The sequence below is a fragment of the Phoca vitulina genome, unplaced genomic scaffold, assembly GCF_004348235.1.
Source record: "Phoca vitulina isolate PV1807 unplaced genomic scaffold, GSC_HSeal_1.0 scaffold5, whole genome shotgun sequence".
NCBI lineage: Eukaryota > Metazoa > Chordata > Mammalia > Carnivora > Phocidae > Phoca > Phoca vitulina.
The window spans coordinates 62,388,106-62,414,553 of record NW_022589708.1 but is presented as its reverse complement, the minus strand read 5'-3'; the positions used below and the strand labels follow the sequence as shown (position 1 = coordinate 62,414,553).

General features: G+C 33.6%; 1 protein-coding gene across 2 annotated transcripts in view; it reads left to right on the top strand.

The window, feature by feature from the left end:
• COG6 (component of oligomeric golgi complex 6) overlaps positions 1–24,408 on the top strand; it is an 89,979-nt gene extending 65,571 nt beyond the window's left edge. The window contains exons 14-19 of one of the 2 annotated variants that reach the window (XM_032403106.1): positions 1,026–1,157; positions 1,494–1,661; positions 4,393–4,500; positions 6,039–6,092; positions 8,846–8,925; positions 21,395–24,408. In XM_032403106.1, coding sequence (XP_032258997.1) covers positions 1,026–1,157; positions 1,494–1,661; positions 4,393–4,500; positions 6,039–6,092; positions 8,846–8,925; positions 21,395–21,542 — 690 coding nt within the window. In that variant the 3' untranslated portion in view covers positions 21,543–24,408. The remainder of the gene's footprint in view (positions 1–1,025; positions 1,158–1,493; positions 1,662–4,392; positions 4,501–6,038; positions 6,093–8,845; positions 8,926–21,394) is intronic. The other variant, XM_032403107.1, reaches the window with a different exon arrangement.
• The last annotated feature ends 2,040 nt before the right edge of the window (positions 24,409–26,448 follow it).

Here is a 26,448-nt window from a genome sequence, read left to right as displayed (position 1 = left end):
ACTTCGCCATTTCTGCTGATGTCACTTATGTATTAACTTTTCTATATAAAACATTCTTAATATAAATCCAGATATTTATAAATTCTTACACCTTTCTATCTGACACAAGGCTATAGTCTCTTACGTGGACTTCTAAGTATGAGATTTTATAAATAAAACAAAATCTGTCTATATTAATATTATAAGTACTCAGAAAAATGTGTTTTAAAAAATTCACAGGGACGTCTTCTTGGATATCATGATGCTGGCAAGTAGGGGTAATGAACTTGGCATACTTTCCAGTTACTAAGTGCCTAGTACTCTACCCGTAGTTTAGATGCAACAATCCAACTTAGTCCTTACAGAATCTCTCTGAAGCTCTGAGAAGTTAAAGAGCTTACCCAGGACCACACAACTAGTAAATGGTAATCTAAAATGTAAAACTAATCTTTAACTTGAGTTCTTAAGATTTTAGTGGCAGTGTTCTACTGTGTAGAATACAGTGTGTACTGCATTTTTGTGAAGTGTGTAGCCCTACACCAATCCCTTGAAAATCGCCTGTGGTGCTTATTGAAAGATAGATACCTAGGCCCCAAACCTATGCATATTGAACCAAAATCTCTGAGATTTGGGCCTGGGGTGGATGACGATTCTCAGTTATGTTACTTTTGGGGGAGTGGTGGTTTCTGGATTGCCTTTTTCTTATGACTTGGGCTAAAAAAAAAACAAAACAGTAATCCATTTCAAGTTTGTATAAAAATATAATTCTACAATTCAAAGACCACTAAGTTTTCTTATAATTTTTTGAATTTTGGAAGTACAAATTCTACACTGCTATGAGAAGAATATATTCTGTAATAATATAACAAAAAACTTCTGTGTCACTTTCTATGCTTATTAGTATAAGCTACTGATAAATTACAGGTTCTATAATATGTCAAAGCTTTACATCTTTATATGTATTATTTTACTATGAATTGCATTTATTTATACATCAAAATTTAGTGGAAAAATGTAAGCAGTGGATGAACCACCCTTTATTTTAGGTTGAACTCCCACCACCTGATCTTGGACCAAGTTCTGCATTAAATCAGACACTCATGTTGTTGCGTGAAGTTTTGGCATCTCACGATTCTTCAGTTGTACCATTAGATGCCCGTCAAGCTGACTTTGTGCAAGTATGTTATAAATCATTTTTAATAATTACTTATTGCTCCCTATTATACATTCTGTTGAAATTCTGGCATTTTATAACCCATACATTTTAACAATCCTTCTCATTGATTTTTCCTTCAAATATTAAACCAGCTCTCTTTAATTTGAAAAGTATTTTATTCAGTGATGCTCATTGTAAACATTATGACTACTGCACCATTTAATCTTTTTAAAATGTACTTCTGTAAGTTGGCCCCCTTCCAGTTAGTTTGATATTCGTTCTGAAGTACTGTTCACCCAGGTCCTGTATCACTGATTGGGGAATAAAAAATAAATTTCATTTTATTTTTCATTTAAAGGTTTTATCATGTGTCTTGGACCCTCTCCTCCAAATGTGTACTGTATCTGCCAGCAATTTAGGCACAGCTGACATGGCCACTTTCATGGTCAATTCACTATATATGATGAAGACAACACTAGCTCTGTTTGAGTTCACTGACAGACGTCTAGAAATGCTACAGTTTCAGGTAAATTTTACCGTAAGATGACAGCTCACTGTGATGGAGCCTTTTTTTCTGTATACGATCTCAGTTACTGGCTTTAATCCAATTTCAGTGACCTACTTTCTATAAATCCTTTGGTATAATCTGATGGAAGTCCATACACACACACACACTCGGTAGTTTGGATTTGTTTGGGGGAAGCTAGAATATATAATAAATACGACATTTTATTCAAACCATAGTTTGTGATGATGGAATGAAGCTTTTCTTATTGATTGGAACAGTTATTCTGTATGCAGATTTCAGTTTCTGAACTGTGAATAATATGCTATATTTTTCAAGCTTTCTAGCTAGTGCAGAAGGTGTTACAGAGGACAGATATATTTTTATCTATGTGTAAACCAGTGTTAGGCAAAACATTACAGTTTGTTATACCAGTGACTCTAGTCCTATAAGCCAAATGGTATCGCTTAAGAGTTTGTAAAGTGGCTAAAACAAAGCCATTTGTAAAATTTACCAGATACTTGGCTTCTGATTTTGAAATAGTGGATTTTGGTAAATATAATGTTTTTAAGAAAAAACTCTGAATGTTCTGTGTTATTACAAGTAAAGAAGTAATTTGGCAGTGGCTATGGTAAAAATTCATTTGTTAAAGTTTTAGGGGTTTCTAAGGAATAAGTTTTGATACATCTAAACTTGTGATATTTTCTAATTTCTAATTCCTTCTTTTAAAAGAAATATAATGAAGTATGATTAATTTTCCTTCCTTACATAACTCTTTTTTTGTGGAATTAATAAAATTCTTTTTTTTTTAATCCATTGGTTTTTACTGTATTTATCACTAATTCAACCCCCAAACTCTACCATTTGTCTAAATCTTTTCTCAAGAAGTTCAGATATATCAGGTGTTCATCAATCTCTTTTATCCCCAATTATCTGTGTTTCTTAACTATTCCGTGGTCATGTTTTGCATTCCAAGGGGACAAGCCCCAGTGTGTAAGTGCCTAGGCAGCCTGTACTTACTCCATGCTTGCTCATTGGCTGTTGGCCAATGCTTGTTGCATGGGCCAGCCCAGAGTCAGTGTGAGAGAGGACTGTACAATGATGCAGATACTGGAAGATGTGGTTTATTTAGGCCCTCCAAAGAAAGTTCACCTTGTGGAGTAAAAAAGATTCTTGATTTTCAGTTTTTCTATCAGTAGTCTATTAATGTTCTTCCACTCTTACTTGCCTTCTTCCAGTGTTTCAAGTAAGGCGTTCAGGCTAGTCTGATTCTCTTTTCTTTGTGGTGACTTATTCTGTCCATCTAGAAGCTTGTACGGATTTTCCTTTGAGTTCAGATATTTCCTCAGGATATTTTTTGGTATGTCTCTTTTTCTGTTATTTCCATTTGGATTTTGCAGAGCCATTTCAGTCTGAAGATTCAACCCTTTCTTTTGCTCAATAAAGTTTTTTACTATCTAATTAATTATCACTTTTCCATCTGTTACTTTTTATATTCTGAAGCTCCTGCCCTTAGTTGGTTTTATCTCCAGAATCTCTCTTCTAATTTCTTTTTATATCTCTTTAATTTAATCTTTCTTTGATGTTACGTATTACTTTTCTTCTGTTCTTCTTCAGATACTCATTCGGTTCTTAGCAGTAACTCTTTCATTAAATGTTTATATTTGCACATCTTGTTTCTCTTTGATTTCCAGTAAGTCTAGTGACTTAAGGGCTCTAATTGTACTTTCCTGGACATTCACTTAAAAAAAAAAATTAAAGTACTCTGTGTCTTTTAATAGAGTTGCCTCCGGAAAAGATATTTGTTCTAATTATTCAGATGGGTTTTCTCTTAGAACATATTCACCTCTTTTAAGTTAGTTTAAGTTTTTTTAAGAGGGAAGGGCTCAGCTATTGGAGTTTACTTGGACAACGGCAAGCATTCGGATATTAAGAGCACAGTTAGTATACTGTGGCATGGGCAAACAAACTGGTAAAACTGAGGGAACTCCCTGGTCAGGAAAAGTGGAAGACTCCCAAACTCTCGGGCCTATACTGGTAAAAGTAAGGGAGCAGCAGACTTCTTCCCACTAGGGGATACTTCAACCCATCAGGGTAGTCCATTTGTGTGGATTCTGCCCCCATTGCATTGGATGGCTTCCTCAAAGATAATACAAAGCAGGTGAGCATATACAACTCACATCTGCTAGTTCACATCTTCACGGGCAGTTCCTAAATCTGAAATCTTTGACCAGCCTTCTGCTGGGTCCTCAGCTCTCCCCTAATTATAACAAACCTGCTTCTCCAGACGGCACATTTGATTGGTTGAGTCAGTCCAATAAGTTGGGAGGGTAAGGGAATGTGGAGGTCAGGAACATAAGGCCTTCATCTTCCCAGAAGTCTTCCTAAATATTTTATTTTACACTGTTGTTATTTTTTAGTGTTTCTTGTTTTTTGTTTGTGTTTTGCTTAGTGCCATCTTTTAAAAGAGCTGACAGGCAACTCAGATTTTTTGACTAGTGGCTAGTCCTGGAGTCCTCTTCAGTTATCATTTTTAAAGTGAGATTTTCTCTCCCTTTTGTAGAAGGACTTCCTCTTTGGGGAAGGAAAAGCTTTTGTCACAGAAGCAGCTCCTGTGCCTCATGGTCTGGCCTCATAGCCACTGCAAGGAGCAAGTCCCTGATGAAGAGCTCACTCCAGAGTGGTCTACTTCTACTCTCATCAGTCCTATTCCTCTTTTAAAATATTTTCTTTCTGTTGTGTTTTATTTTAGATTGAAGCACATTTGGACACACTTATAAATGAGCAAGCTTCTTATGTTTTAACTAGAGCAGGCTTGAGTTCTATCTATAACACCGTACAGCAACATAAGCCTGAACAGGTAAGCACACGGGAGATCCTAATTAGAGAAGTGCCCATTTAGAGCATGGTAGTTCTAGAGCTAGACTCTAGTTTGAATCTTGGCTCTGCCACTTAATGCTGTTTTTCACTGGGAAAGTGACTTATCTCTCTGTGTCTATTTCCTCATCTGTGGAATTGGGGTGATATTAATATCTGTATCATAGGGTTGCTCTGAAGATAAAGTGAGAAAATACATGTACAGTTCCTAGATGACTACCTGAGATGTAGTAGAGTGCCCCCAAATATTAACTGTCCTTTTTACTATGGTAATTTTGGTTAAAAATAATGAAAAAAAAAAAACTTAGTATTATAAAATGTATAAAGGATATTCATACTGATAAATTTTCCAGAGTCCTATATCACTATCAGTTAATTGAATGCATAGATTACTGTGTAAATGCAGTCGTCCCCTTTTTAACTTAGTGAATCTTGGTCTATTACTTTGGAAAGGTAAATACTTTGAGGCCAGCATAAAATCTTGTTAAGCTATAGAACCCCAGTGGAAATAGAGAAGGGAATGGGGGCACCCGAGAAACCTATGTCAGGATCTTTCTTTAAAAAGCAGAGAACTCTGATGGGAGGGATGGGGGGTTGCTGGGTGATTGACATCGGGGAGGGTATGTGCTATGGTGAGTGCTGTGAATTGTGTAAGACTGTTGAATCACAGATCTGTACCTCTGAAACAAATAACACATTATATGTTAAAAAAAAAAAAAGATAGTAGGAAGGGAAAAATGAAGGGGGGAAATCGGAGGGGGAGACAAACCATGAGAGACTATGGACTCTGAGAAACAAACTGAGGGTTTTAGAGGGGAGGGGGGTGGGGGGATGAGTTAGCCTGGTGATGGGTATTAAAGAGGGCACGTTCTGCATGGAGCACTGGGTGTTATACGCAAACAATGAATCATGGAACACTATATCAAAAACTAATGATGTAATGTATGGTGATTAACATAACATAATAAAATAAAATTAAAAAAAATAAAATAAAAAGCAGAGAACTCATTTAAATGGCATTAACATGAAGAATATTTTATAGTCCAGGAACTTTTAAATGGGGCTTTCAAAAATCACCAGTTCCAAATGTTTTATTCTGATAAAGCAGCAAGCAAATTTCTACCAAAGAGGAATCAGTTCTGCTGCTGTTTTATACTACCTACAGTTGTCAGAGTGCAACTTCAAGCCTCCATGATTTACTGACATTTTCTAAGTGCTTCCTTGCGTTTTGCCTTCCTTATATGTAAATCTGAAATGTCCTGGTATTCCCATTGTTAATAAACTTGTGTTTGTCACTCCCTCCAACAAATATGATTGCGTGCCTTCGTGCTAGTTACATAAAAATGATCAAGTCATAGTCCCTGCTGTAGTTGAGGTTGAAGAGATGACACTTGAGTTCTTTGGAAAGGAGCTGAATTTCCAAATTTGGGGAATCTATTAATAGACTATATTTCGTAAATGAACTGAAACTATAGCACCTTTTTTTACATCTTGTTTTTGCCGTTTTGTTTTGTTTTTTAGGGCTCTTTAGCTAATTTGCCCAACCTAGATTCTGTGGCACTGAAGGCTGCAATGGTAAGTGAATAGTAAAGCATTTCAACATAGGTTTCCTCTATACTGATTATTATTAATTTTGTCCTGGGTGGTAATTTTTATCTCTTGATATACTACATTCACATTGGGTGCGATAATAATGTTTCCTTTAACTAAGGTCTGACCAAGACATACGTTTGTAGTAATATTCCACTCTACCCTAACTCCTCATCATTCCTGTTTAGATTTTCTTGATTTTCAGAGTCTTACTTCTAACGTAATGGAGAAACAGGAATGACAGATCAAAAGTTGTTAGGCTATATATCATTGACGACTTCCTGCTGTTAGTGATCTTTGGCTTATAGTTCTTGATTTCTTCCTGAGGTGATAACTGAAATTGGATTCCAGTCTTAAAATAACATATTCCTCTTGAGTGTGAGACTCCTCAAACTCCACTTTATTTCCTTCTTTTCAAGTGAAGAGCTTGCCTGCACATCTGTGAGCGTCACTTCTTGTAGCATGTTTCCACGTCTTACATATATACTTGGCATGTATGTATATCCACCAGTCATATGACACTCGTTTAGCCAACCTAGGGTGATCTTGTTTGGAAGCTGTGTAATAATACACTAGCAGCAGTAATAACAACAGTGTCTTTAGCATTTATTGAGCATGCTAGTGTTTTTCATATGTTAACTCTAATCCTCTGAACAAACCCATTCAACCTAGTACTGACACTCTGAACTACTATACTGCCTATCCTATCCGAAGTATTTAGATACTCACCACAATGGCTTGACTATAGCACACAGTTCTCCTGGACTACTTTTGATACCAAGGCTTTGTTACCTATCATCTTACAGAGCTAAATTATATGAAAGGGATAAGCCCACAAGATACCTAACAATGCAAAGAATGCAGAGCCAACAATATTAATATTAGATGATAGATTTTAAAAACACTAAATAAGATAAATAAGGAATATTATGTCATGATAAAAGAATATATATACACATAGAGAGAAGTAATAGTTACAACTTCTGTTCATCAAACATCACAGTAAAAACTATAAAAATACGAAGATTTTATTCTAAAAAGTTTAAAAATAAATAAAAATGAATAAATTTTAGATTAATTAAAAAAGATAAGTGTCTTAGAAAGTTAAATATACACTCACCATACTACCCAGTAGTCCCACTTCAAGGTATTCCACCCCCCTCCCAAATGAGGACATAAGTCTACACATTACAAAGATCAGTAACCTTAGTTAGTACTCAATAAATGTGTTTCCTCCCTCTCTCTCTCTCCCACCAACACATATCCAGTCCATAATATAAACCCACAAAATATATTTAAACCCCATTACAAATTATTTTGTGCTTGGTCTTAAACTTGTTTTGTGTGTGGTCCATCATTCTATATATAACTGTCTATTGCCTTCACTTGAATTGCTTCAGGGCACTTCAGTTCAGCATATCCCAGAATTGAACTCTTCTGAGTCTTTCCTGCCCCACCCCCAGGTCCTCTTCCACGTTTCCCAACACAGAAAGTGGTAAGAGCATCTGTCCATTATCATTTCAACATTATCTGCTGTTTCCTAGGCATCCTGCTAAGAATTGGGATGAAAATAGACGTGATCTAGTAAGGAGTGTAGCTGTTGCACAACTAAATAAATGTGAAAAGAATACAGTTATGAATTGTGATAATGCTGTGAATTAAATTATACAGATCCAGATCTGGGAGTCAGCCCTTACATCTTGTCACTAACCAAATGCTGATGGTTTTACTATCCAGTTCTCTCAAATACCTCCTCTTCTGTCTACCATGTTACTGTCCTTGTGGTCTAAGATGCTTCAATAGCCACCTATTTGGTATCCTTGCATCTACCATTACAACCTTCCCTCCTTCTTGCTGTAGCCAGATGTAGCTTCTTAAAACTTAAATCAGATTATTCCCCTCCTTCAGTGGTTTCCTCAATGCTTTTACCAATAAGAATTAAAATCCTTTAAAAAAGTGTAGGAGACCTACATGAACCGATCTCTGTTAGCCATTCTCTTTCTCACCTCAGGCCTTCATCCATGCTATCCCACCCATGCTACCCCCTGAGCCCCCACTACACACTCTCTTACTTAATCCCTATTCATCTCTTAAGATCTCACTTCACATGTCCTTTCCTCAGATTCTTTTGCCAAACACAGAAACTAGGTCCATCCTCCTGATTTACACTTTTATAGTACTTTGGTGTTTTCCTTCATGGCATCTAACACAATTTGTAATTATATATTTATTTACATTATTATTTGTCTACTACCTTTCTCAGTAGATCATAAGCTCTGTGAAGCTAGGGTCTGGCCTCTTTTGCTCACCATTATACACACTTTACCTAATATAGTACCTTCCTAATAGTAGGTACTCAATAAATATTAGTTGAATGAATAGGTAAATTAACAATTAACAAATACAGTGGATTTAAGAAAGTAAGGTAGACTTGAAATCTGATGACCTTTCTTGTTAATATTGTTACTCAAAAGTTTGGTGAAGGAGATTAAGATGAATGACTTGGATTCAGAATTTTAAAAGTAGTTATTGCTGATATTGACTACATTAAGAAGTTGACACTTTAGGGAATTTTAGTTAGAATGTTGAAGCAATATCTCATTTTGATCACAAAGAACTCATTATTTGTACCATGGTATATTTGCTAAGATTTAACCCTTATAAGTGATGGTTGTATTTGAGATGTCTACTAGCAAATATATGCACTTTATGTTTTGCTCTTTCTCTGTTTCATGTAGGTTCAGTTTGATCGTTACCTCTCAGCCCCAGACAGCTTGCTGATGCCACAGCTGAACTTTCTTCTAAGTACCACAGTGAAGTAAGTATTTTTTGGTTGCAACTAGTTGGTGAAGATTCATATATTTTTAAAAATACCAAGCACATTTCTTAGAAAAAATTTATTTTCGGAATAGATTTACCATTGAAGATCTATAGTTTTATGCCTGAGGTCCCGTAGGAGATCTGACCTGACTCTGTTCATACTTATTGCTTGCGTGTATACAGCTCCCAAATCTCTATTTAGTGAGTGGTTTATAAAATTAATGTGAATATAATTGGATGTGTAAAGCCATAATACCAAATTCCCTTATATTAACTAACATGTCACAATGACATTGAAAATGTCATGGGGGATCAATAATATATTAATTGCACAGTGCAGATGAACTACTTTATGGACTATTTTGGATCTGTAGATATATTTTTAATTGTTCAATATCACATATTTATCCGGAATGTGTTCAAGACAAAGAACTATACATTAAAATCTTAGAATATCACATAAGAAACAGATCATATTGTCTGACTTTCTTGATTACAAGGAAAATATTGACAAATTTAAATCTTCTAAAAGTAGGAAATTAGACAACTCTATACGTTTTTTTTCTTTCCATTCACCCAGTTGTGTATTAAATGCTTTCTGTATAACAGGCACCAAGGATTAAGATTTAAAAGACGTTTGCACTGTCTTCATGGAGATTATAGTCTGTTGGGTCATTTAGACATGTGAACAGATATTTATATTAAAAAGTACAATAAGGAAAGAACAATCAAACTTGAGGAAAATATTTCAATTATCTGCAAGGATGCAGTGGTACAGAGGTGGTGGTACACTTGTTTTCTGTTTTTCCGCAGAGTAGGTCTACAGCAAGAAATAAAGCAAGGAGGCAGCTTTTGGCTCAACATGCAGAAAAATTTGATATCAGTTAGAATTGGCTGGAAATGGGATGGACCATTTTTTTTTCAGGCATAGAATTAGGGAATTTTCCCATATTAGGTGTAGTTAGAGTGAATGATTTTAATTTTTTTTTTTTACTTTTATATTTTATTATCCTGAAAGATCTCATACTATCTACATAATGGAAGGCTAAAGACCTGAGAGATGGTAAAAGAAACTCCATTATGCCATGGCTCAAATTGTCGTGTGCGTTTCTTAAATTATTTTTTTAAATGAATACCTGCAGCTCTTTTAGATTTAACCACATGTTTCAGTCTTAGTATTTGAGTGTTGAGTTGTTTGGGGCATCACTAAATATAAAACATACCATTATTCTTTTCATAATATGCCAATTGAGGGGAAATTTTAATGTGTTTTTTAAAGGATGGCATGCAGCCAAGATGCCATAAAGGAGAAAATGGACAGATTTGGCTACAAAACACTTGAAAGTTTGTTTTTTTCACAGAAAACAATAATATAAACTAAGTTAAAATATAAACAGTAATGTGGAACAGTATTTGCAAGTTATGTAACAGACAGGTTACCCTTAATATTGAACAAAATCCCACAAATCAGGACAAAACAGTAGAAAAACAGGCACTATGTTTGGACAATTCACAGAAGACATGCAAGTGGCAAATAAATATATGAGAACATAATAATGATCAAAAATGCAAATTAAAACAGCAATGAGAATTTCTGCCTGTCAGATTACTGACAATAAAAAGTTTGTTATATGCTAATGGAAAGGGTCTGGGAAAATGGGCCTTATTTCATATGCTGTTGATGAGAATATAAATTAGTACAATCCTTTTAGAGGGCAATTTGACAGCATTCATCAAAATTTTAAAAGTGTACGTCCTTAGACGCAGGGATACTTCTAAATAGATTTTTCCCTCCCTTTCATAAACTTTAATAATAGTTTAAAGTAAAATTACAGAACTAGCAGTGGGATTAAGCACTTTCTATGACTCTATCTGAATTCTTTATCTGTGAGGACTCCTCAGATTTTCTAAAGCTTAAATGATATTTCAAATCAGATGTTTGTCTTCTATTACTGAAGTATTTTAGTTTTCCATTTACTTTTACTGCTTTATTGATTAATAATAATAATGTAAATTTTCTTGTTTTATTAACAACCAAATGAACATAGTTTTTGGTATATTGTTTTAAAATCTAAATTTTTTTAATTAGTATTTTGTTTTTATAGTGTGTACCTAACATCCTGTTATAAATTCTTACTAATATAGTGACATTTAAAAATTGAGATACATGGGGCGCCTGGGTGGCTCAGTCGTTAAGTGTCTGCCTTTGGCTAAGGTCATGATCCCAGGGTCCTGGGATTGAGCCCTGCGTCGGGCTCCTTGGGCTCTTTGCTTGGCGGGGAGCCTGATTCTCCCTCCCACTCCCCCTGCTTGTGTTCCCTCTCTCGCTGTCTCTCTCTGTCAAATAAATAAATAAATAAATAAATAAATAAATAAATAAAATCTTTAAAAAAATAAAAATTGAGATACACATATAAGTAATAATAGGACAACTAAGAGAAATTGGTTACTACCTACTTAACAATATCACTTTTTTCATTCAGAAAATTTCTAAGATGTTATTTGCAAAGTATTCTAAAATTAAAATGTAACCTGTGAATATATTTTCAGAAGAAAAAATGTGATAGCAATTTGGCTACTTATTTTAAAAATCAGGGCTGTTTTGAAAATAAAGGACATTTTATACAGTTAAGATTCACCATGAAGGATTTTCTAACTGCTTTTTTTCCCTTTTTTTTTGATTGATGGCATTTTCTTATTTTCAAAATTAACTTTTATCCTTATTTCTGCTACTGTAGAGGCACAGTATTTATTTATAAAACATTTGAGAGAATAGGACCAGAACTTTTATTCAGCTAAATTTTGAACCTTTTCAAAATGATAATTCATTTTTAATCAAAATTAATTTCATATTTTTATGTCACCAATTTATTTTCTATTCATATTTTATTTAAAATGTCAATTGTTTATTTGAAATAACTTTGAAATGTAAAATATTCTTTTTTAATCTTTTTAAAATTTTGTTAATATTCTGCTCTCCTGCACTTTACTGTGGTTGCAGTACCTTTGGGACACCTATCACTCTTGTCTCCCTTTTCTTTGTCCTAGAGTTTGACTCCTTTCAAAGAGATTTTGATTGAATCCCTCAGCCTCAAAATAAACTATTGAATAAATTTAAATAACCAGGAAGCAAAGTCGTATATTAAATGAAGAAAAGGGAAAGAAAATAGGTTTAAGGAATTCTTCCTTTCTTTCTTCCTTGGGGTGAATTAGAAGGGTGTGTTCTTTTTTCAGTGCCAAACTCCAATATTCACCTTTCAATGGTGTAAATATAGAGATTAGATTACAGAAACCATAGTTTAAAATACATAAGTTATTCTCAATGTCTTTTCTTCATGATTCAGAATTATTTCTATGAGTAATTTAAGAAATAAAGGAAATTATAGTTGCTTCCTAAAGTGAGCATATCAGAAATTGGATGTGATTTGAGAACTCTTGTTCAGGGATCTTCCTCTATTATATATACTAGGAAAATAATGTAATAATTAAAAAATAATGCCTTTAAAGGAAATATTTTTTTAAAGAGGTAGACAGAATAATTTTTCTTTTTCCTCTTTTCTTTAACTGCCTCCTTTTAAGCCGCCCGCATTAACTGTCAGGATACCTGTATCAATAAAAATAAAGTAAGTTTTGGGGGAAAATAGGACTACTAGGGAAAGAACAGCTACTGGAAACCTGTGAGCTGAAAAATAACTGGAACTTGCATAATGCTTTAGAGACTTCAGAAAGTCCAAGCCTTAAAAATAGAGTTAATTTAGTCCTACAGTAAAGGCTACTTTAGACTCAAAGAAGCTTAAAAACAAACTCCAAAAGATCATGCTGATCTTTAACTAAATTAAATGCCTTCCAGAACAAAACTTAGCACTCTTAAAGATGACAACAAATACAATCAACAGTGTAGCATTTATAATGCAATAAAAAATAACTTAGGTGAAGCAGTAGGAAAATATGAACCAAAACTAGAAAAAAAATCTGTCAGTAGAAACAAACTGACAAATGACAATTTATAGAACTAGCAGGTAAAATCTTTAAGACAGCTATTTACGGTGCGTTCAGGGACTTAAAGGAAAACATACTGAGAGAAAAAATAAGGAATTTTACAAAATGAGAATTCTATACCCAAAACGTATCATATCTAAAATGAAAAATTAACTGAGTAGGCCTGTCAGTTGGACACCTAGAAAGATCAGTAGGCCTGAAAAGAGTATGGTAGAAACTGAAGCACAGATAAAAAAAATTAAATACTAGAAAAAGATGGAGAATCTTAGTGAGTTGTGACATAATATTGAGCAATCTAAAGTAGGTATAACTGGAGTGTCATAGTGAGATTGAGTCAGAAAAAATTTGAAGAAATAAAACAGCTTTTTCCAAATGTGATGGAAAACATGAACCCACAGACTCAAGAAGTTAAATAACCCAACAGAGAAGACCTTACCAAGGTACGTCATAATCAAATTACTGAAAACCAGTGATAAAGAGAAAAATCTTGAAAGCAGCCAGAGGGAAAAAGACAGATTATTTGTAGGGAATAATGGTAAGTATATTATATTACTGACTTCTTGTTAGAGACAGTGCAAACCAGAAGACAATAGAATATCATCTTTAAATATCTACTTTGATAGTGTTTTCATTAAGAGTATCTTTCAAACTGAAAGAGCAATAAATACATTTTGAGATAACCAAAAGCAGAGAGGATTTATTGCTAGTATACTGCACTGTAAGAAATGATAGAAGAAGTCCTTCAGGCTAAAGGAAAGGAATACCAGAAGAAAACTCACAGAGAATAATGAGCACAAGAAATACTAAATATAAATATAGTTGATAGTTGACCATTTATAACAAAAATACAGTGAATTGTGGAATTTTTAACATATAGAAATAGAATTTATGACAACAAATACACAAAAGATGGAGTGGGAGGAAAGTAGAAATGTACATTTGTGATGTTATAAGGTTATATAATATTTTTGAAGGTACATTGTGAACCTTGCAGCAAGCTTTTGAACAAAAATTATCTTAACATGCCAATAGATAAAATAAGATGCTAAAAAACAATCATAACAAAGCAGAGAAGGAAAAAGAACAGAGGGACAAATATAAAAAAAAAATAGCAGGATGACAGACTTAAGTTCAGCCTTATAAATAGCTATATTAAATGTAAAAGACTTACACACTCCAGATAAAAGGCAGAGCTTCTTAGATCAGATGAAAAAGCATGGCCTATCTATAAGAAATCCACTTTAAATATAAGGATACAGATATTTAAAAGTAAAAAGATGGTAACAGATATACCATGCAAATACTAATCATAATAAAGCTAAAGTAGCTATATTAATATCAGAAAAATTAGACTGCAGGACAGATACCAAAGATAAGGAGGGACATTTTATAATAATAATAGAATCAATTTATGAAGAAGATATAATTATCTTAAATATGTGCAAATAATAGCAGAACTTCAAAAAACAAGCAGTATAAGCTCAAAAAATTTAGGAAGAATAGATACACTGACAATTAGAAGTAGATATTTCAACACTGCGATCTTGGTAGTTGATAGAAAAAGTAGACAAAAATCTAGTATGGTGTAGAAGAACTGAACAATGCCACTAATCAGCTCAACCTAATAGAAAGATATAGAATACCACACACAACTATAGAAGGTAACATTCTTTTCAAGTGCATATGAAACATTCACCACGCTAATGTAAGAATGAGCAAAAAAAGAACTGAAAAAGTATAATCCACTAGTGAATATTCCCATCTATGAACATGGGAATTTTATTTATTCAGATCTTTTAAAATTTTCAATCAGGTTTTGTAATTTCCTCATATAATCTTCTCTATATATTATCAGGTTTATTCTGTGACTATTATAATAAGATCTTTTATTTTCCATTACCTGTTCTAATTAGATATTGCTGGTATATAGGAAGCATGCTAAATTTTATATGATAATTTTGAATCTGGCCAAGCAACTAAACTCTATTTTAGTTCTATTAGCTTATCAATTGTTTAGTTTTTGGTAAAGACATCTACAAACAATGAGTTTCATTAATCTTTTTCAGTATTTATAACTAAACTCATTATATTGGTTAAGAGCTCCAAGGTAAATGGTAGATGTAATAGTGAATGTGCATATCTTATTTTGAACTTTAGTGAAAATATTTCTGATGTTTCATCATTAAGTGTGATGTTTGCTGTAGATTTTCAGTGTTCCAACATAGTCACATAGTATTCTTCTCAAACTGGTTATGTGATCTAGTTAAACCAATAAATTCAATATAACTTCAATCAAAATTCCCATGGAACCACTTCATTAAATGTTTATCTAGAAAAAAAGTTATGTGAGAGGAGACTAGTTACTTTTGAACATCTTCACAGTTATCACTGTGGTCCAAAGGAGTGTCATTTGTGCCTGTATTATCACATTAGCTTCTGAACTATTCTGTTTTCACCCTTGCCCCACCCCAACCCCTACAATGTAATCCATCTGAATACCTCAACAAGATTGATCCTTTAACTTCATTTAATCCTCCCAGTGAGTCCATGAATTACTATTTCCTCTTTACAGAAGAGGACATTGCTTAGAAAGGTTAAATGAACCAAGGGCAAGCAATTAGTAAGAAGCAGAGCCAAGATTTGAATCCAGTATTTCTGATTCCAGAACCTATTCTCTTTAACACTGGCCTGTACTGTATTTTTATTAGTCCTATGTTGAGATTATATTATTATTTTTAAAGGAAGCTCAAAAATGTTTGCATGATAGGTAACACTTACGTGAGATATGTGGGTAGGGTGTTATGTAAAATATACTTTTTAAAAAAAAATAATCTCTATACCTAGTGTGGGGTTTGGACTCACAACCCCAAGACCAAGAGTCGAACGCTCTTCTGACTGAGCCAACCAAATGCCCCTAAGATATACTTTAATTTTACAGTGAGTGATAGAAAACTGACCTGGGATGAAAATTAACTTGACCCATTGTGACGTCTTTGATGTTTGTATTATGTTAAAAGAAAAATCAAAATTCTTTAACCAATCTATTATTTATAAGTATATTATCATCTTTTCTTTTTAGTTTTTCAGGCTTAAACTGTTAATGACTTCTTCTCTCCTGTGATGCATTTGATTGCACTCTTAACTGTGGTTCTGTAATAAAGCTCAATTTAGTGATCACAGAGCCTGAATGTTGAAATAAGCTATTTTTAGAAATGCTGGGTTTATGGTAATGATAAAAGTTGTGTCATGTTGTTATGGCAACCAAAATCCTAAAGTACTGATTAATGACAAGCTCACTGATTCTGGAAGTAAGCAGTTCATTTCTTATCACAGCTAAATGCTTTAAATAATTATTTAAAATGTTTTGTGAACATGTTTTAAAATGGATGATATCTCCATTTAGTCATATATTAGTCTTTATTAATATTTTTGAGATTTATAATACTAAATTTTTAGGACATTGTGATGTTTATAACTGGACAAATTGAATTTCTTAATGCATGGTATTCTGATGCATAAGAAAGGTATTGCCCTTCTGTACAATTTTATAACATCCTCATCTTTTCCTCCTTCAGTTTCTTTTTTCTTTTTTCCAGTAGTTAATTAACTACATGACTATTATCCTTGATATATGATACACTGGTATAGCAAACTACTTTCTAAGTATAAGAAAGACTTTCCGAAACTTAGAAATAGGGCAAATCGGGTCTGGGAAAGCAGTGTGTCCTTTCCATGTCACACTGAAGCATTGTTAACAGGCCCTTTGAGAATTATTTAATTATTTGGGGGGATGTTTCATAGTTTGATGCTCTGCTTATTGTTGATTAAAGACCCCATGCTTCCTCATGTCCTGTGTATTTTTTTGCTCCATGGGACATTAACCCGTTTTTTGTCTAAACTGTTTTATTCTAACCTTCCTTTCCAAATGCCTATAAATGACCAGTTCCTCAAAATGACCAGCTTTACCATCTTAATAGTTTCCTCATGAAGGAGTTACTAAATTTTTGACATTCTTTCATTCTTTATTTGTATGAGTTATGTTTTTATTTTTTGAAAGTTCTATTTGCACTATGAAGATAATTAAACTGTCCAAAGGCCAATAGAGCACCACCTAATAAATTACTACCTACGAGATTTTCATGGGTAGTAAAGAGACGAAGGAGGTTAATGGTCTAACTTTATAGATGATCATAGCTTACATTCAAAATTTTTTTCCCTTTCAACTGGCCTTTTTTCATACTCTTTGATTATGTGAAAAGCAGGACCTATGTTTAGATTTTAACCTACAGAAATAATTCTAAGCAGTGTCTACAATAGCCAAACTATGGAAAGAGCCCAGATGTCCATCAACAGAGGAATGGATAAAGAAGATGTGATATGTGTGTATATATATATATATGTGTGTGTGTGTGTGTGTATACATATACGCATACACACACACACACACACACACACACACACACACACACACACACACAATGGAATATTACTCAGCCAGCAAAAAAAAAAATGAAATTTTACCATTTGCAACGATGTGGATAGAATTAGAGGGTATTATGCTAAGCAAAATAAGTCAATCAAAGAAAGACAATTATCATATGATTTCACTCATGTGGAATTTAAGAAACAAAACAGAGGATCGTAGGGGAACAGAGGGAAAAATAAAATAAGATGAAATCAGAGAGGTAGACAAACTATAAGAGACTTTTAACTCTAGGAAACAAACTGAGGGTTGCTGGAGGGTAGGTGGGTGGGGGGTGGGGTAACTGAATGTTGAGCATTAAGGAAGGCACTTGATGTAATGAGCACTGGGTGTTATATACAACTGATGAATCACTGAACTCTACCTCTGAAACTATAATACACTATATGTTAATTAATTGAATTCAAATTGGAAAAAAAAGAAATAATTCTAAAAGTACTCTCCATCCACCAGCTATGGACTTGGCTGTGATTGATCAAAATACAGTGTGTAGATCTGAGGTGGATGCCCAGGCTAGCACCAGTGCTCAGCATACACCACTAAAAAACAATACTGCTTTTTTCCCCCCTATCTGTACACGAGTTGATCGGTAGATAAGCACATTCCAGGTTTTCAGAAGCACATGACTGACATGATGACATGATTTGTTGGTGATTTTGTATTTAGTTAGAGAATACCTGAAACTTCCATTTTGAGCATTGATTATTTGTCACTATAATGATTCATCATTATTCGAGACTCTGCATTTCTTAAATGATATTAGTGAATAACTTGGGCCAAGACACCAGGCAGACAGACAGATAGATATACAGATACATGCATATTCTTTTTAAGATAAAAGATACATACTAATTACATAATAATTAGCACTATAAATAAAAAGGGGATAGTAAAATGGCAAGAAGGTAAAACCTTTAACACAAGATTTGTATATAAAAGTAAAAATATTTATATACAAATAACTGATATGCTTATTATAAATCATTATTTAAGGAACCCAATTCCCCAAAATAACATGTATGTATGTATGCATATAAATAGATGCACAAAGAGGTTTTTTTAAAAAATAGATCATTAAAATGCCCTTAATCCAATGGAATAATTTAAGAGTAAAAGTACCCTGTAAATATTATCAAGCTCAATATATTGCCTTACAGTAGTGAAATTAGTCCTAGAAATGTTAAATTACTTGTTCAAGGCAACATTAAGAAGTGTCAGAGCTTCAACTAGAGTCAAGGTCTTCTGACAGTAATGTCCATCACTGTACCATTTGATCTCTACTATATGTAGTTCATTAGAAAAAAATTATTGAATGTGAGTGTGGACCTTTACCTGGCTTTGGTAGTGATGGTGAACTCTTATATTTGTCCAGAAATGTGAAAAATCATTATCAGTCACAGTTCTTGCTCTTTACAGTTTGGATTTGACTCAGATTCACTTTGGAGAATCTCTCTTCCCATTGCCTTTCTCTCCTGTTTGGCTTTAGCAGCTAGCTGACAGGCCAGGAGGAACAGTTCTTTGCCCTTTCCTTTATTTACCCCACTACATGGAAGACTTCTTTTCTCCATGAGCTTTGGTATCTCTTATCTTGTTCTGTACAGCCAGGTTCATTTTTTAATCCCTTCCCTGTCTTGGTAGCTTCCTAAACTGAGGAACAGAATGAGAAATGCTGTACTATCAAATACCAACATTGAAAATAAATTATAAACTCTTACTTGGTCTTATTGGCTTGATTTTATTTATTTATGTCTTAGCAATATTGCTTTATTCTGGTTTTCTCCATTTCAGATTTATAATGATTTTTCTGCTGCATTGTGAGTTGTAGACATTTGTAAGCTAGTTTAGCTTATAAACAGAAACATGCCCTGGGTTACAATTAAACTCCAATAAATTTAAAATTTTTCATTATTTGAACTTGAGAATAAAATTTAAAATTTATTCAGATTTTTCAACAATTCAGTCTACATTTACCAGTTACTCTGGATTTTTTAAAATTATATTTAATATTCATTATTGTACCATATTCAGATTTTAAACTTCTTGTGAGAGGGAATAGCCTTGTCTCTTTGTATTCCTTATATAGTATAAATAACACACTATGTTCAGATTGAGTATAGATTTTAGAGTATTAGGTATAAGTAATGGATGCTTTATACACTCCTCCAAAATCTGTCTTACTGCTTTGAGTAAAGAACAAAAAACACTATGCCTAAAATTCATTATGTGACTTGTTGCAAAATGGGCATCAAATGTGTATTATATTTAACAGATTTTTAAAAATCAGTTTATAGTATTTTTCATCTGTTTCATGTATGGAAAATAATTTTGCATCATATTGATGCATTTATTATGTTCAGTTAATTATAGGAATGATCACTAATCAAAAATATCTTGAAGGTTCATCTGGTTAAGTAGATTTCCAAACCACTTTCTCCCATCCTCCCTTCCAGTGAAAAGGTAGTGTAGCCAGTAGCATTTCTCCACGCTGCTCAGAGCATTCACTCAGTGTACCTTCCTTCTACCTGTTCTCATTTTGAAAGCTTTAGCAATTTGGGAGAAATGTCAAGTTGTTTCACCTCACCAACAGTTTGAGACCCTGTCAGAACAGGTGCTGATGATCAAAGATCATAAGTGTACTTCCCTTCTCATTCCGTCCAGTTAATTTTATTCTTTCTTAGACCACAGATACATGTTTCCACAGTCTTCTTAAGTATCATTTTGGTCATGGACTTTCCAAAATGGAATAATTATTTCTAGCTCTGAGGATCAGGAAATGAGAGAGTACATTTTTACTGAGAATTAAAGGCATTGAAGGTAAGAGAGAGAAAAGCATCCTGGGCAAATGGAGGAAAAGAGCAGAGGAATTCAGGTGAAATGAGCAGGGCAGAGAGAACAGTCAGGAGTCGGACCTCAGGATTAGAGTTGTGATATGGAAGGTATTATAAAGGATTCTAAATGACAGGATGAGGGATTTTGACTTCTCGGAAACCAGAGAAACCCCTTGAAGGAAGGCCCTGGGTGAGGGAGAGACAAGATAATAGGTATGCTTTAGAAAGATTAATCTAACAGCAGTGCTTATGATAGATTGAATGTAGAAGAGACTAGAAGAGGGAAGACCAGATGGGAGCTTTTTTCTATACTCCATACAAGAGTTCATTAGGGTCTGAACTGAGGTGACGCAACATGGTTATGCCACTGACAGAAATAAGAACAAAAAAGTAGGTGTGGGAGTGAAGCATGAAAGACACATTTAAATTTAGTTGTAAAAATCAGAAAAGATAGTGTTTTTATCACTAGGTATAGTGATACTTGAATAGAAGTAGCTGAGAATGACAAGAAGTAAATGTCATGAGAACATGGAGAGAGTTGATGCAGATTTTATGAACCCAGTGCTATTTTTTCTAAATCTTTAAAAATTTGCTTCAGTTCATTTAAAACTTTTTATTCTTTTATGTGCATATGTAGAAATTCTTTTTGTGGAAAATGCTGACTTGTTGGAGGGTCACATTATTTTAACCTGGTAATATAAATAGATGAGAAATCTAAAATGTGGTTACTGGTGTAGGAGCTATAGCTGAAAGGACAGTTTACTGTAAGTTATTCTGAGATTCGAAGACTTGATAAATATGAATGATGATAAGCCTCTTTCTTTAAAGTTAATGTGTTATCAGTCACGTTTGCAAGATCAGGACATTGATGGCAGGTCACAGTTTCTGTTTCTTGTCTAATAATCCTAAAAATACAGCTGTAAACAAAACACAGTCCCTGCCCTTCTGCAACAGTAAACAAATAATGAATATGAAAAAGTATGTTTGATCCCCAAACCAAAGTAAGTAACTTGTGTAGTTGTACAATGATTTTTTTTTTATAGTATGTATGTGGTAATTATGAAAATGAAATGTGTTGGTTCAAATACGAAGCTTCTTATAATTCTTAGTATTTTATTTTCGGATTGTGTGTTCACATATTGTTTGTTTATCAATAGAGAGCAGATCATAAAACAGTCTACAGAATTAGTCTGCAGAGCCTACAGTGAAGTATATGCTGCTGTGATGAATCCAGTCAATGAATACAGAGATCCAGAGAGCATCCTACACCGATCGCCGCAGCAAGTGCACACGCTTCTCTCCTGATAATCTTATTTGAATGTTTTAGCAAAATAGTGCATCCCTAGAACTCTAAAGGTTTTCTTGTTCTTCAGTCTGTTAATCTTCACTTTGAAATTTGATGGTTACGATTTTCTTTGTATCATAACATTGTAGGTCCCAGTGGTTTCTTTTCTTTGATCACAGATACATGGAAGTAAGTAATATAATCTCGACCTGAGTTAGTGCTGCTCTGTATCTGCTCCTTATGTAGAGATGCTGTGTTCTCTGCGAGCCACCTCCCCAGCTCTGCAGTTTTCTGGAATATAAATGTATGGGGAAAAGTCGTATGAAAGGTTTGAGAGATTTTTCTTTACAACATTAGTTCCAAATTAATCATACATAAAAAATTTGTCTAAACTTAAGAATTAGTACAAAGATGGGACATAACATCTCCTTACCTAAAGATTAAGTTGCTTTCTTATTAGTTATTCATGTGAGTTGACATATTTAAACTGAGGAGCAGAAATATGCACTTAGCAAAAAGTGGGAAAAGAGAGAGAATGAGAAGTAATTTAAAGAGGGTGGATGTCACTCTGTGTATACCCTGGACTGAATTCAAGGTGAAGTTCGCACTTCAAAAGGATTTTAGGTATGTAGGCACCCTGTGCTGCATGTAAATGTAGTGTTTAATGATAGGTATTTGTTATATAGTATGAACTCTAAACCTAACCAACTACGGATTTTATCTGGTGTTCAAACCAAAGAAAAATGATCTACTCTCACACCAGAGGAAAAATACTGAGTAGCAACTGCTCACTGACAGTGTATCTATACCCCCTGGTGGCCCCTCACAAAGAATGATTTGGGCTCTGACTTTAGAACTTTACCTATGAGTAAGATTCAGAATCACTGTGTTTTTCAAAAAAATAGATCTCGATGTGTTTGATGTGACTTTACTTTGTTGGTAAGATTTCAAGGATGATTCTTATTAGCAAAATATCTTAATTTCTGGTAAAACTGTAAAAAGAGGTGAGTCCTTAAATTATAAATGAGAAAACTGAGGCATAAGGAAAAAATGGACAAAGCTAAAATATTTTGCAAAATGGTAAGATAAAACTAATATTTATATAACATATAATGTATAACACATTATTTATAGAACATGGCCTATTCATGTATCTGAAATTTGTAATTGTTTATATTAATAGGATTCTTTTGGAGTAAGAGCAGTTATTTATCACCTCTTTTGGTGTAAATCTATGCTTTTAGCCTTTTTCCTTCAATGAGTATGTGTGATATATAAAAGATAGAAAATAAAGTATGATATAAATTGAGAGCTTAAATTTTATATAATTTATTTCTACAATGGAAAAAAGATTGCTACCTTATCATTAATTAATCCCTTTGTTTTCTAGGAAAAAAGTGTATTTGGCTTTTTATACAGTTTCCTCAAAATATTAAAACTATTTCTAGAACAATGATAATTGAAGTATATTTTTATACATCTCATCAATGTGTTTTTAGAAAATGTACTAATAGAAAAGGAAGTACAATATAGAGCCAAATTGAGATGGTGGAAGATTGATGAGCAGAATGTGTTATCAATATTATCTTGAGTACTAAGTCAAAATAAAAGATTATAAGTGCGAATTCATGGACACAACGCTTATATTTGCTATATACTTCCTGGTTTGCATTTTGAGCTGTTTTGATGTGGCATAAGTATAACCTTAGAGAATACATGTTAGCCTTTTCTCAGAGAAAGGTATTTGCCTCGCAAAAACTTCTGGTTGAATTCTTCTGTTTCTTTCTTTGCACCTGTACTTGAACAGATGAATGTTACCTGAGAAGAATCACATAAATGGACTGAATGACTTTTTAAATTCATGATCACAGTCTTGAGATGGCATCGTATTGCTTTGTAGTTCTACTCCGTCTCGTAGCTAACCTCAACTCTCCACTTTTCAAAATGACTTTTCCACCCTCACTTTTAATGACCCTCATAATTTATAGAGAAAATAGAAGCTGTTAGATTAATCTCCCTTATTTTCCCACCTTCAAATACTGCACTCATCTTCTCCATCTTTCCTGTAGAAATGACAAAAATGACGTTTTTATGGTTATAAACTTATAAAAATTATAATTTAAAGTCATAATTTTACAAAAATCATAAGTGTCTTTTCTGGAGTTGAAAATTATAATAACTGAAATTTAAAAATTCACTGTAGGAGTTGAACAGATTTGAATAGTTAGCAAAAAGAATCTGCAAATTTGAAGTTAGGCCAGTGGAGATTATCCAATCTGAGGAACAGAAAGAAAAAGGGATAAAAAAAATAAAAAAGAAAAAAAGGATGAAAGTGAACAGGGCCTCAGAGACCTGTGGGATATTATCAGTATTCACACAATGGATGTTTCAGAAGGAAAAGAGATGGGAAAGGGGGCCAAAAGAGTATTTGAAGAAATATTTGTAGGAAACTTTACAAGTTTGTTGAAAAGTTTAATATACACATTTAAGAAGTTAACCAAGCCCACACAGAGATACACACCAAGACACATCACAATCAAATTATCAAAAGCCAAAGACTAAGAGGGGAACTTGAAAGCAGCAAGAAAGATAACTCATCATGTACATGTGATTTACAATAAGATTATCATGATTCTCCTCAGAAACCATAGAGGCCAGAAAGCATTAGATGATATATTAAAGTGCTGGAAGAACAAAACTGTTAACTTAGAATTCTATAGCCAGCAAAACTGCCTGTGAAAATACAGACAAAGTTAAGACAGCTCGGGATAAACAAAAACTATCACACCTGCCTTAAAGGAATGTTAAAGGTAGTTCTTGTGGCTGAGGGGCACCTGGGTGGCTCAGCTGGTAAGCATCTGCCTTTTGCTCAGGTCATGATCCCAGCGTCCTGGGATTGAGCCCTGTTGGGCTCCCTGCTCAGCGGGAAGTCTGCTTCTCCCTCTCCCTCTGCTGCTCCCCCTGCTTATGCACTGCCCCCCCATAAATAAATAAAACTTAAAAAAAAAAATAAAATAAAGGTAGTCCTTGTGGCTGAAATGAAAGAATACTAGACAGTCACTTGAATCAACAAAGAAATAAAGAATAGCAAGGAAATAGAGGACTCAGGCAAGCCAGCTAGATGGAACACCATCTCAACAGCAGAGTACACATTCCTCTCAAGTCTACATGCTGCATTCTCCAAGGCAGACCATATGTTAGGCCACAATTCAAGTCTCAGTAAATTTTAAAAAGACTGAAATCATACAAAGTATCTTTTCCAACTACAATGGCACAAAATTAGAAACCAATAACAAAAGGAAAATAAATAAATAGGGAAATTAAACAATATACACTTAAATAACCAGTGGGTTAAAAGGGAAATAAAGGAAATTAGAGAAAACTTCGAGGTGAATGAAAGTTTGATATAAAACAGCATACCAATACTTAGGGTATGCAACAAAAACAGTGCTCAGAAGAAAATAGATAGCCTGCATTAAAGAAGAAATAAGTTAACCTAACCTTACACCTTAAAAAAACTAGAAATAAAGCAAACTAAACTGAAAGCAAGAAGAAGGAAATAATAAAGATTATGGCAGACACAGAGAAAATATAGAACAGAAAAATAGTGTTTCAGTGAATGGGTGTGCTAGCCATTCTGTAATGCATGTAGAGATGTGTTTGAATACACATGTAAAAAAGTCTGAAAAATTGTTTCTTGTATGGCATGTTGAGAAGAGTTATTTCTGAGAGTGTATGTGCTAATCATAATGCATGCAGACAAGGATTTAAAGAAACATGTAAGATGTTTCTAGGAGTGTTCCTTGCTCGTCATGTTGAGAAAAATGTTATTTCAGTTATTGGATGTGCTAGCCAGTGTTACATGTAAAGAAGTTGTTATTTATAAACATATATGTAAAAAATAAAAATAAAGAATAGAAAAATCTTTAAAAAAAAATAAAGAATAAATCGGTTTTTTTTAAAAATTGACCAACCTTTGGCTAGATTGACCAAGAAGAAAGAAGACTCAAATTACTAAAATCAGGTATAAAAAGTTAGTACTGACCTACAGAAATAAAATACAGAAATAAAAAGGATAACAGAATACTACAAATAATTGTACATCAATAATTAGATAATATGGATGAAATGGACAAATACAGAAAAACAATCTAAACTGACTCAAGAAGAAATAGAAAATCTGAATAGACCTATAGCAAAGAGATTGATTCTGACTCAGTTTGACTCAATTTGATTACTAGAGTCCAAACAATTCCAATTTTTAAAAAGCCCTGGATCAAATGGCTTCACTGATAATTTCTATCAAATGTTTAAAGAACTAACACTAATCTTATCAAAGTCTTCCAAAAAATAGAACAGAGGGGACACATCCGAACTTGTTCTATGAGGCCAACACTTGTTATTGGTATAATAAAGCCAGAAAAGGCAACATAAGAAAATCATAGTCCAGTATCCCTTATGATTATGAATGCAAAATCCTCAACAGAATACTAACAAGAAAATCCAGCAACATACTAAAGGATTATATGCTAGGACCAAGTGAGTTTGTCCCAGGAATGCAAGACCAGTTTAACATATGAAAGTCAATCAATGTACTACACCGTATTAATAGAATAAATAATAAACATGATTACTTTAAAAGGTGCAGGGAAAGCATTTGATAAAACAAAAAGCACTCAACAAATTAGAAATAGAAGGGAACATCCTCGAACTGATAAAGGACACTTATGAAAAACTTACATCTAACATTATACTGAAAGCTCTCCCTCCTAAAATCGTGAGTAAGATTAGGTTGTACACTCTTGCCACTTCTCTTCCACGTTGTACTAGAAATTATACCCAGACAAATTAGGTAAGACAAAATAAATAAAAGACACTCAGAATGGAAAGGAAGAAGTAAATCTCTGTCCTTTTGAAGATGGTATG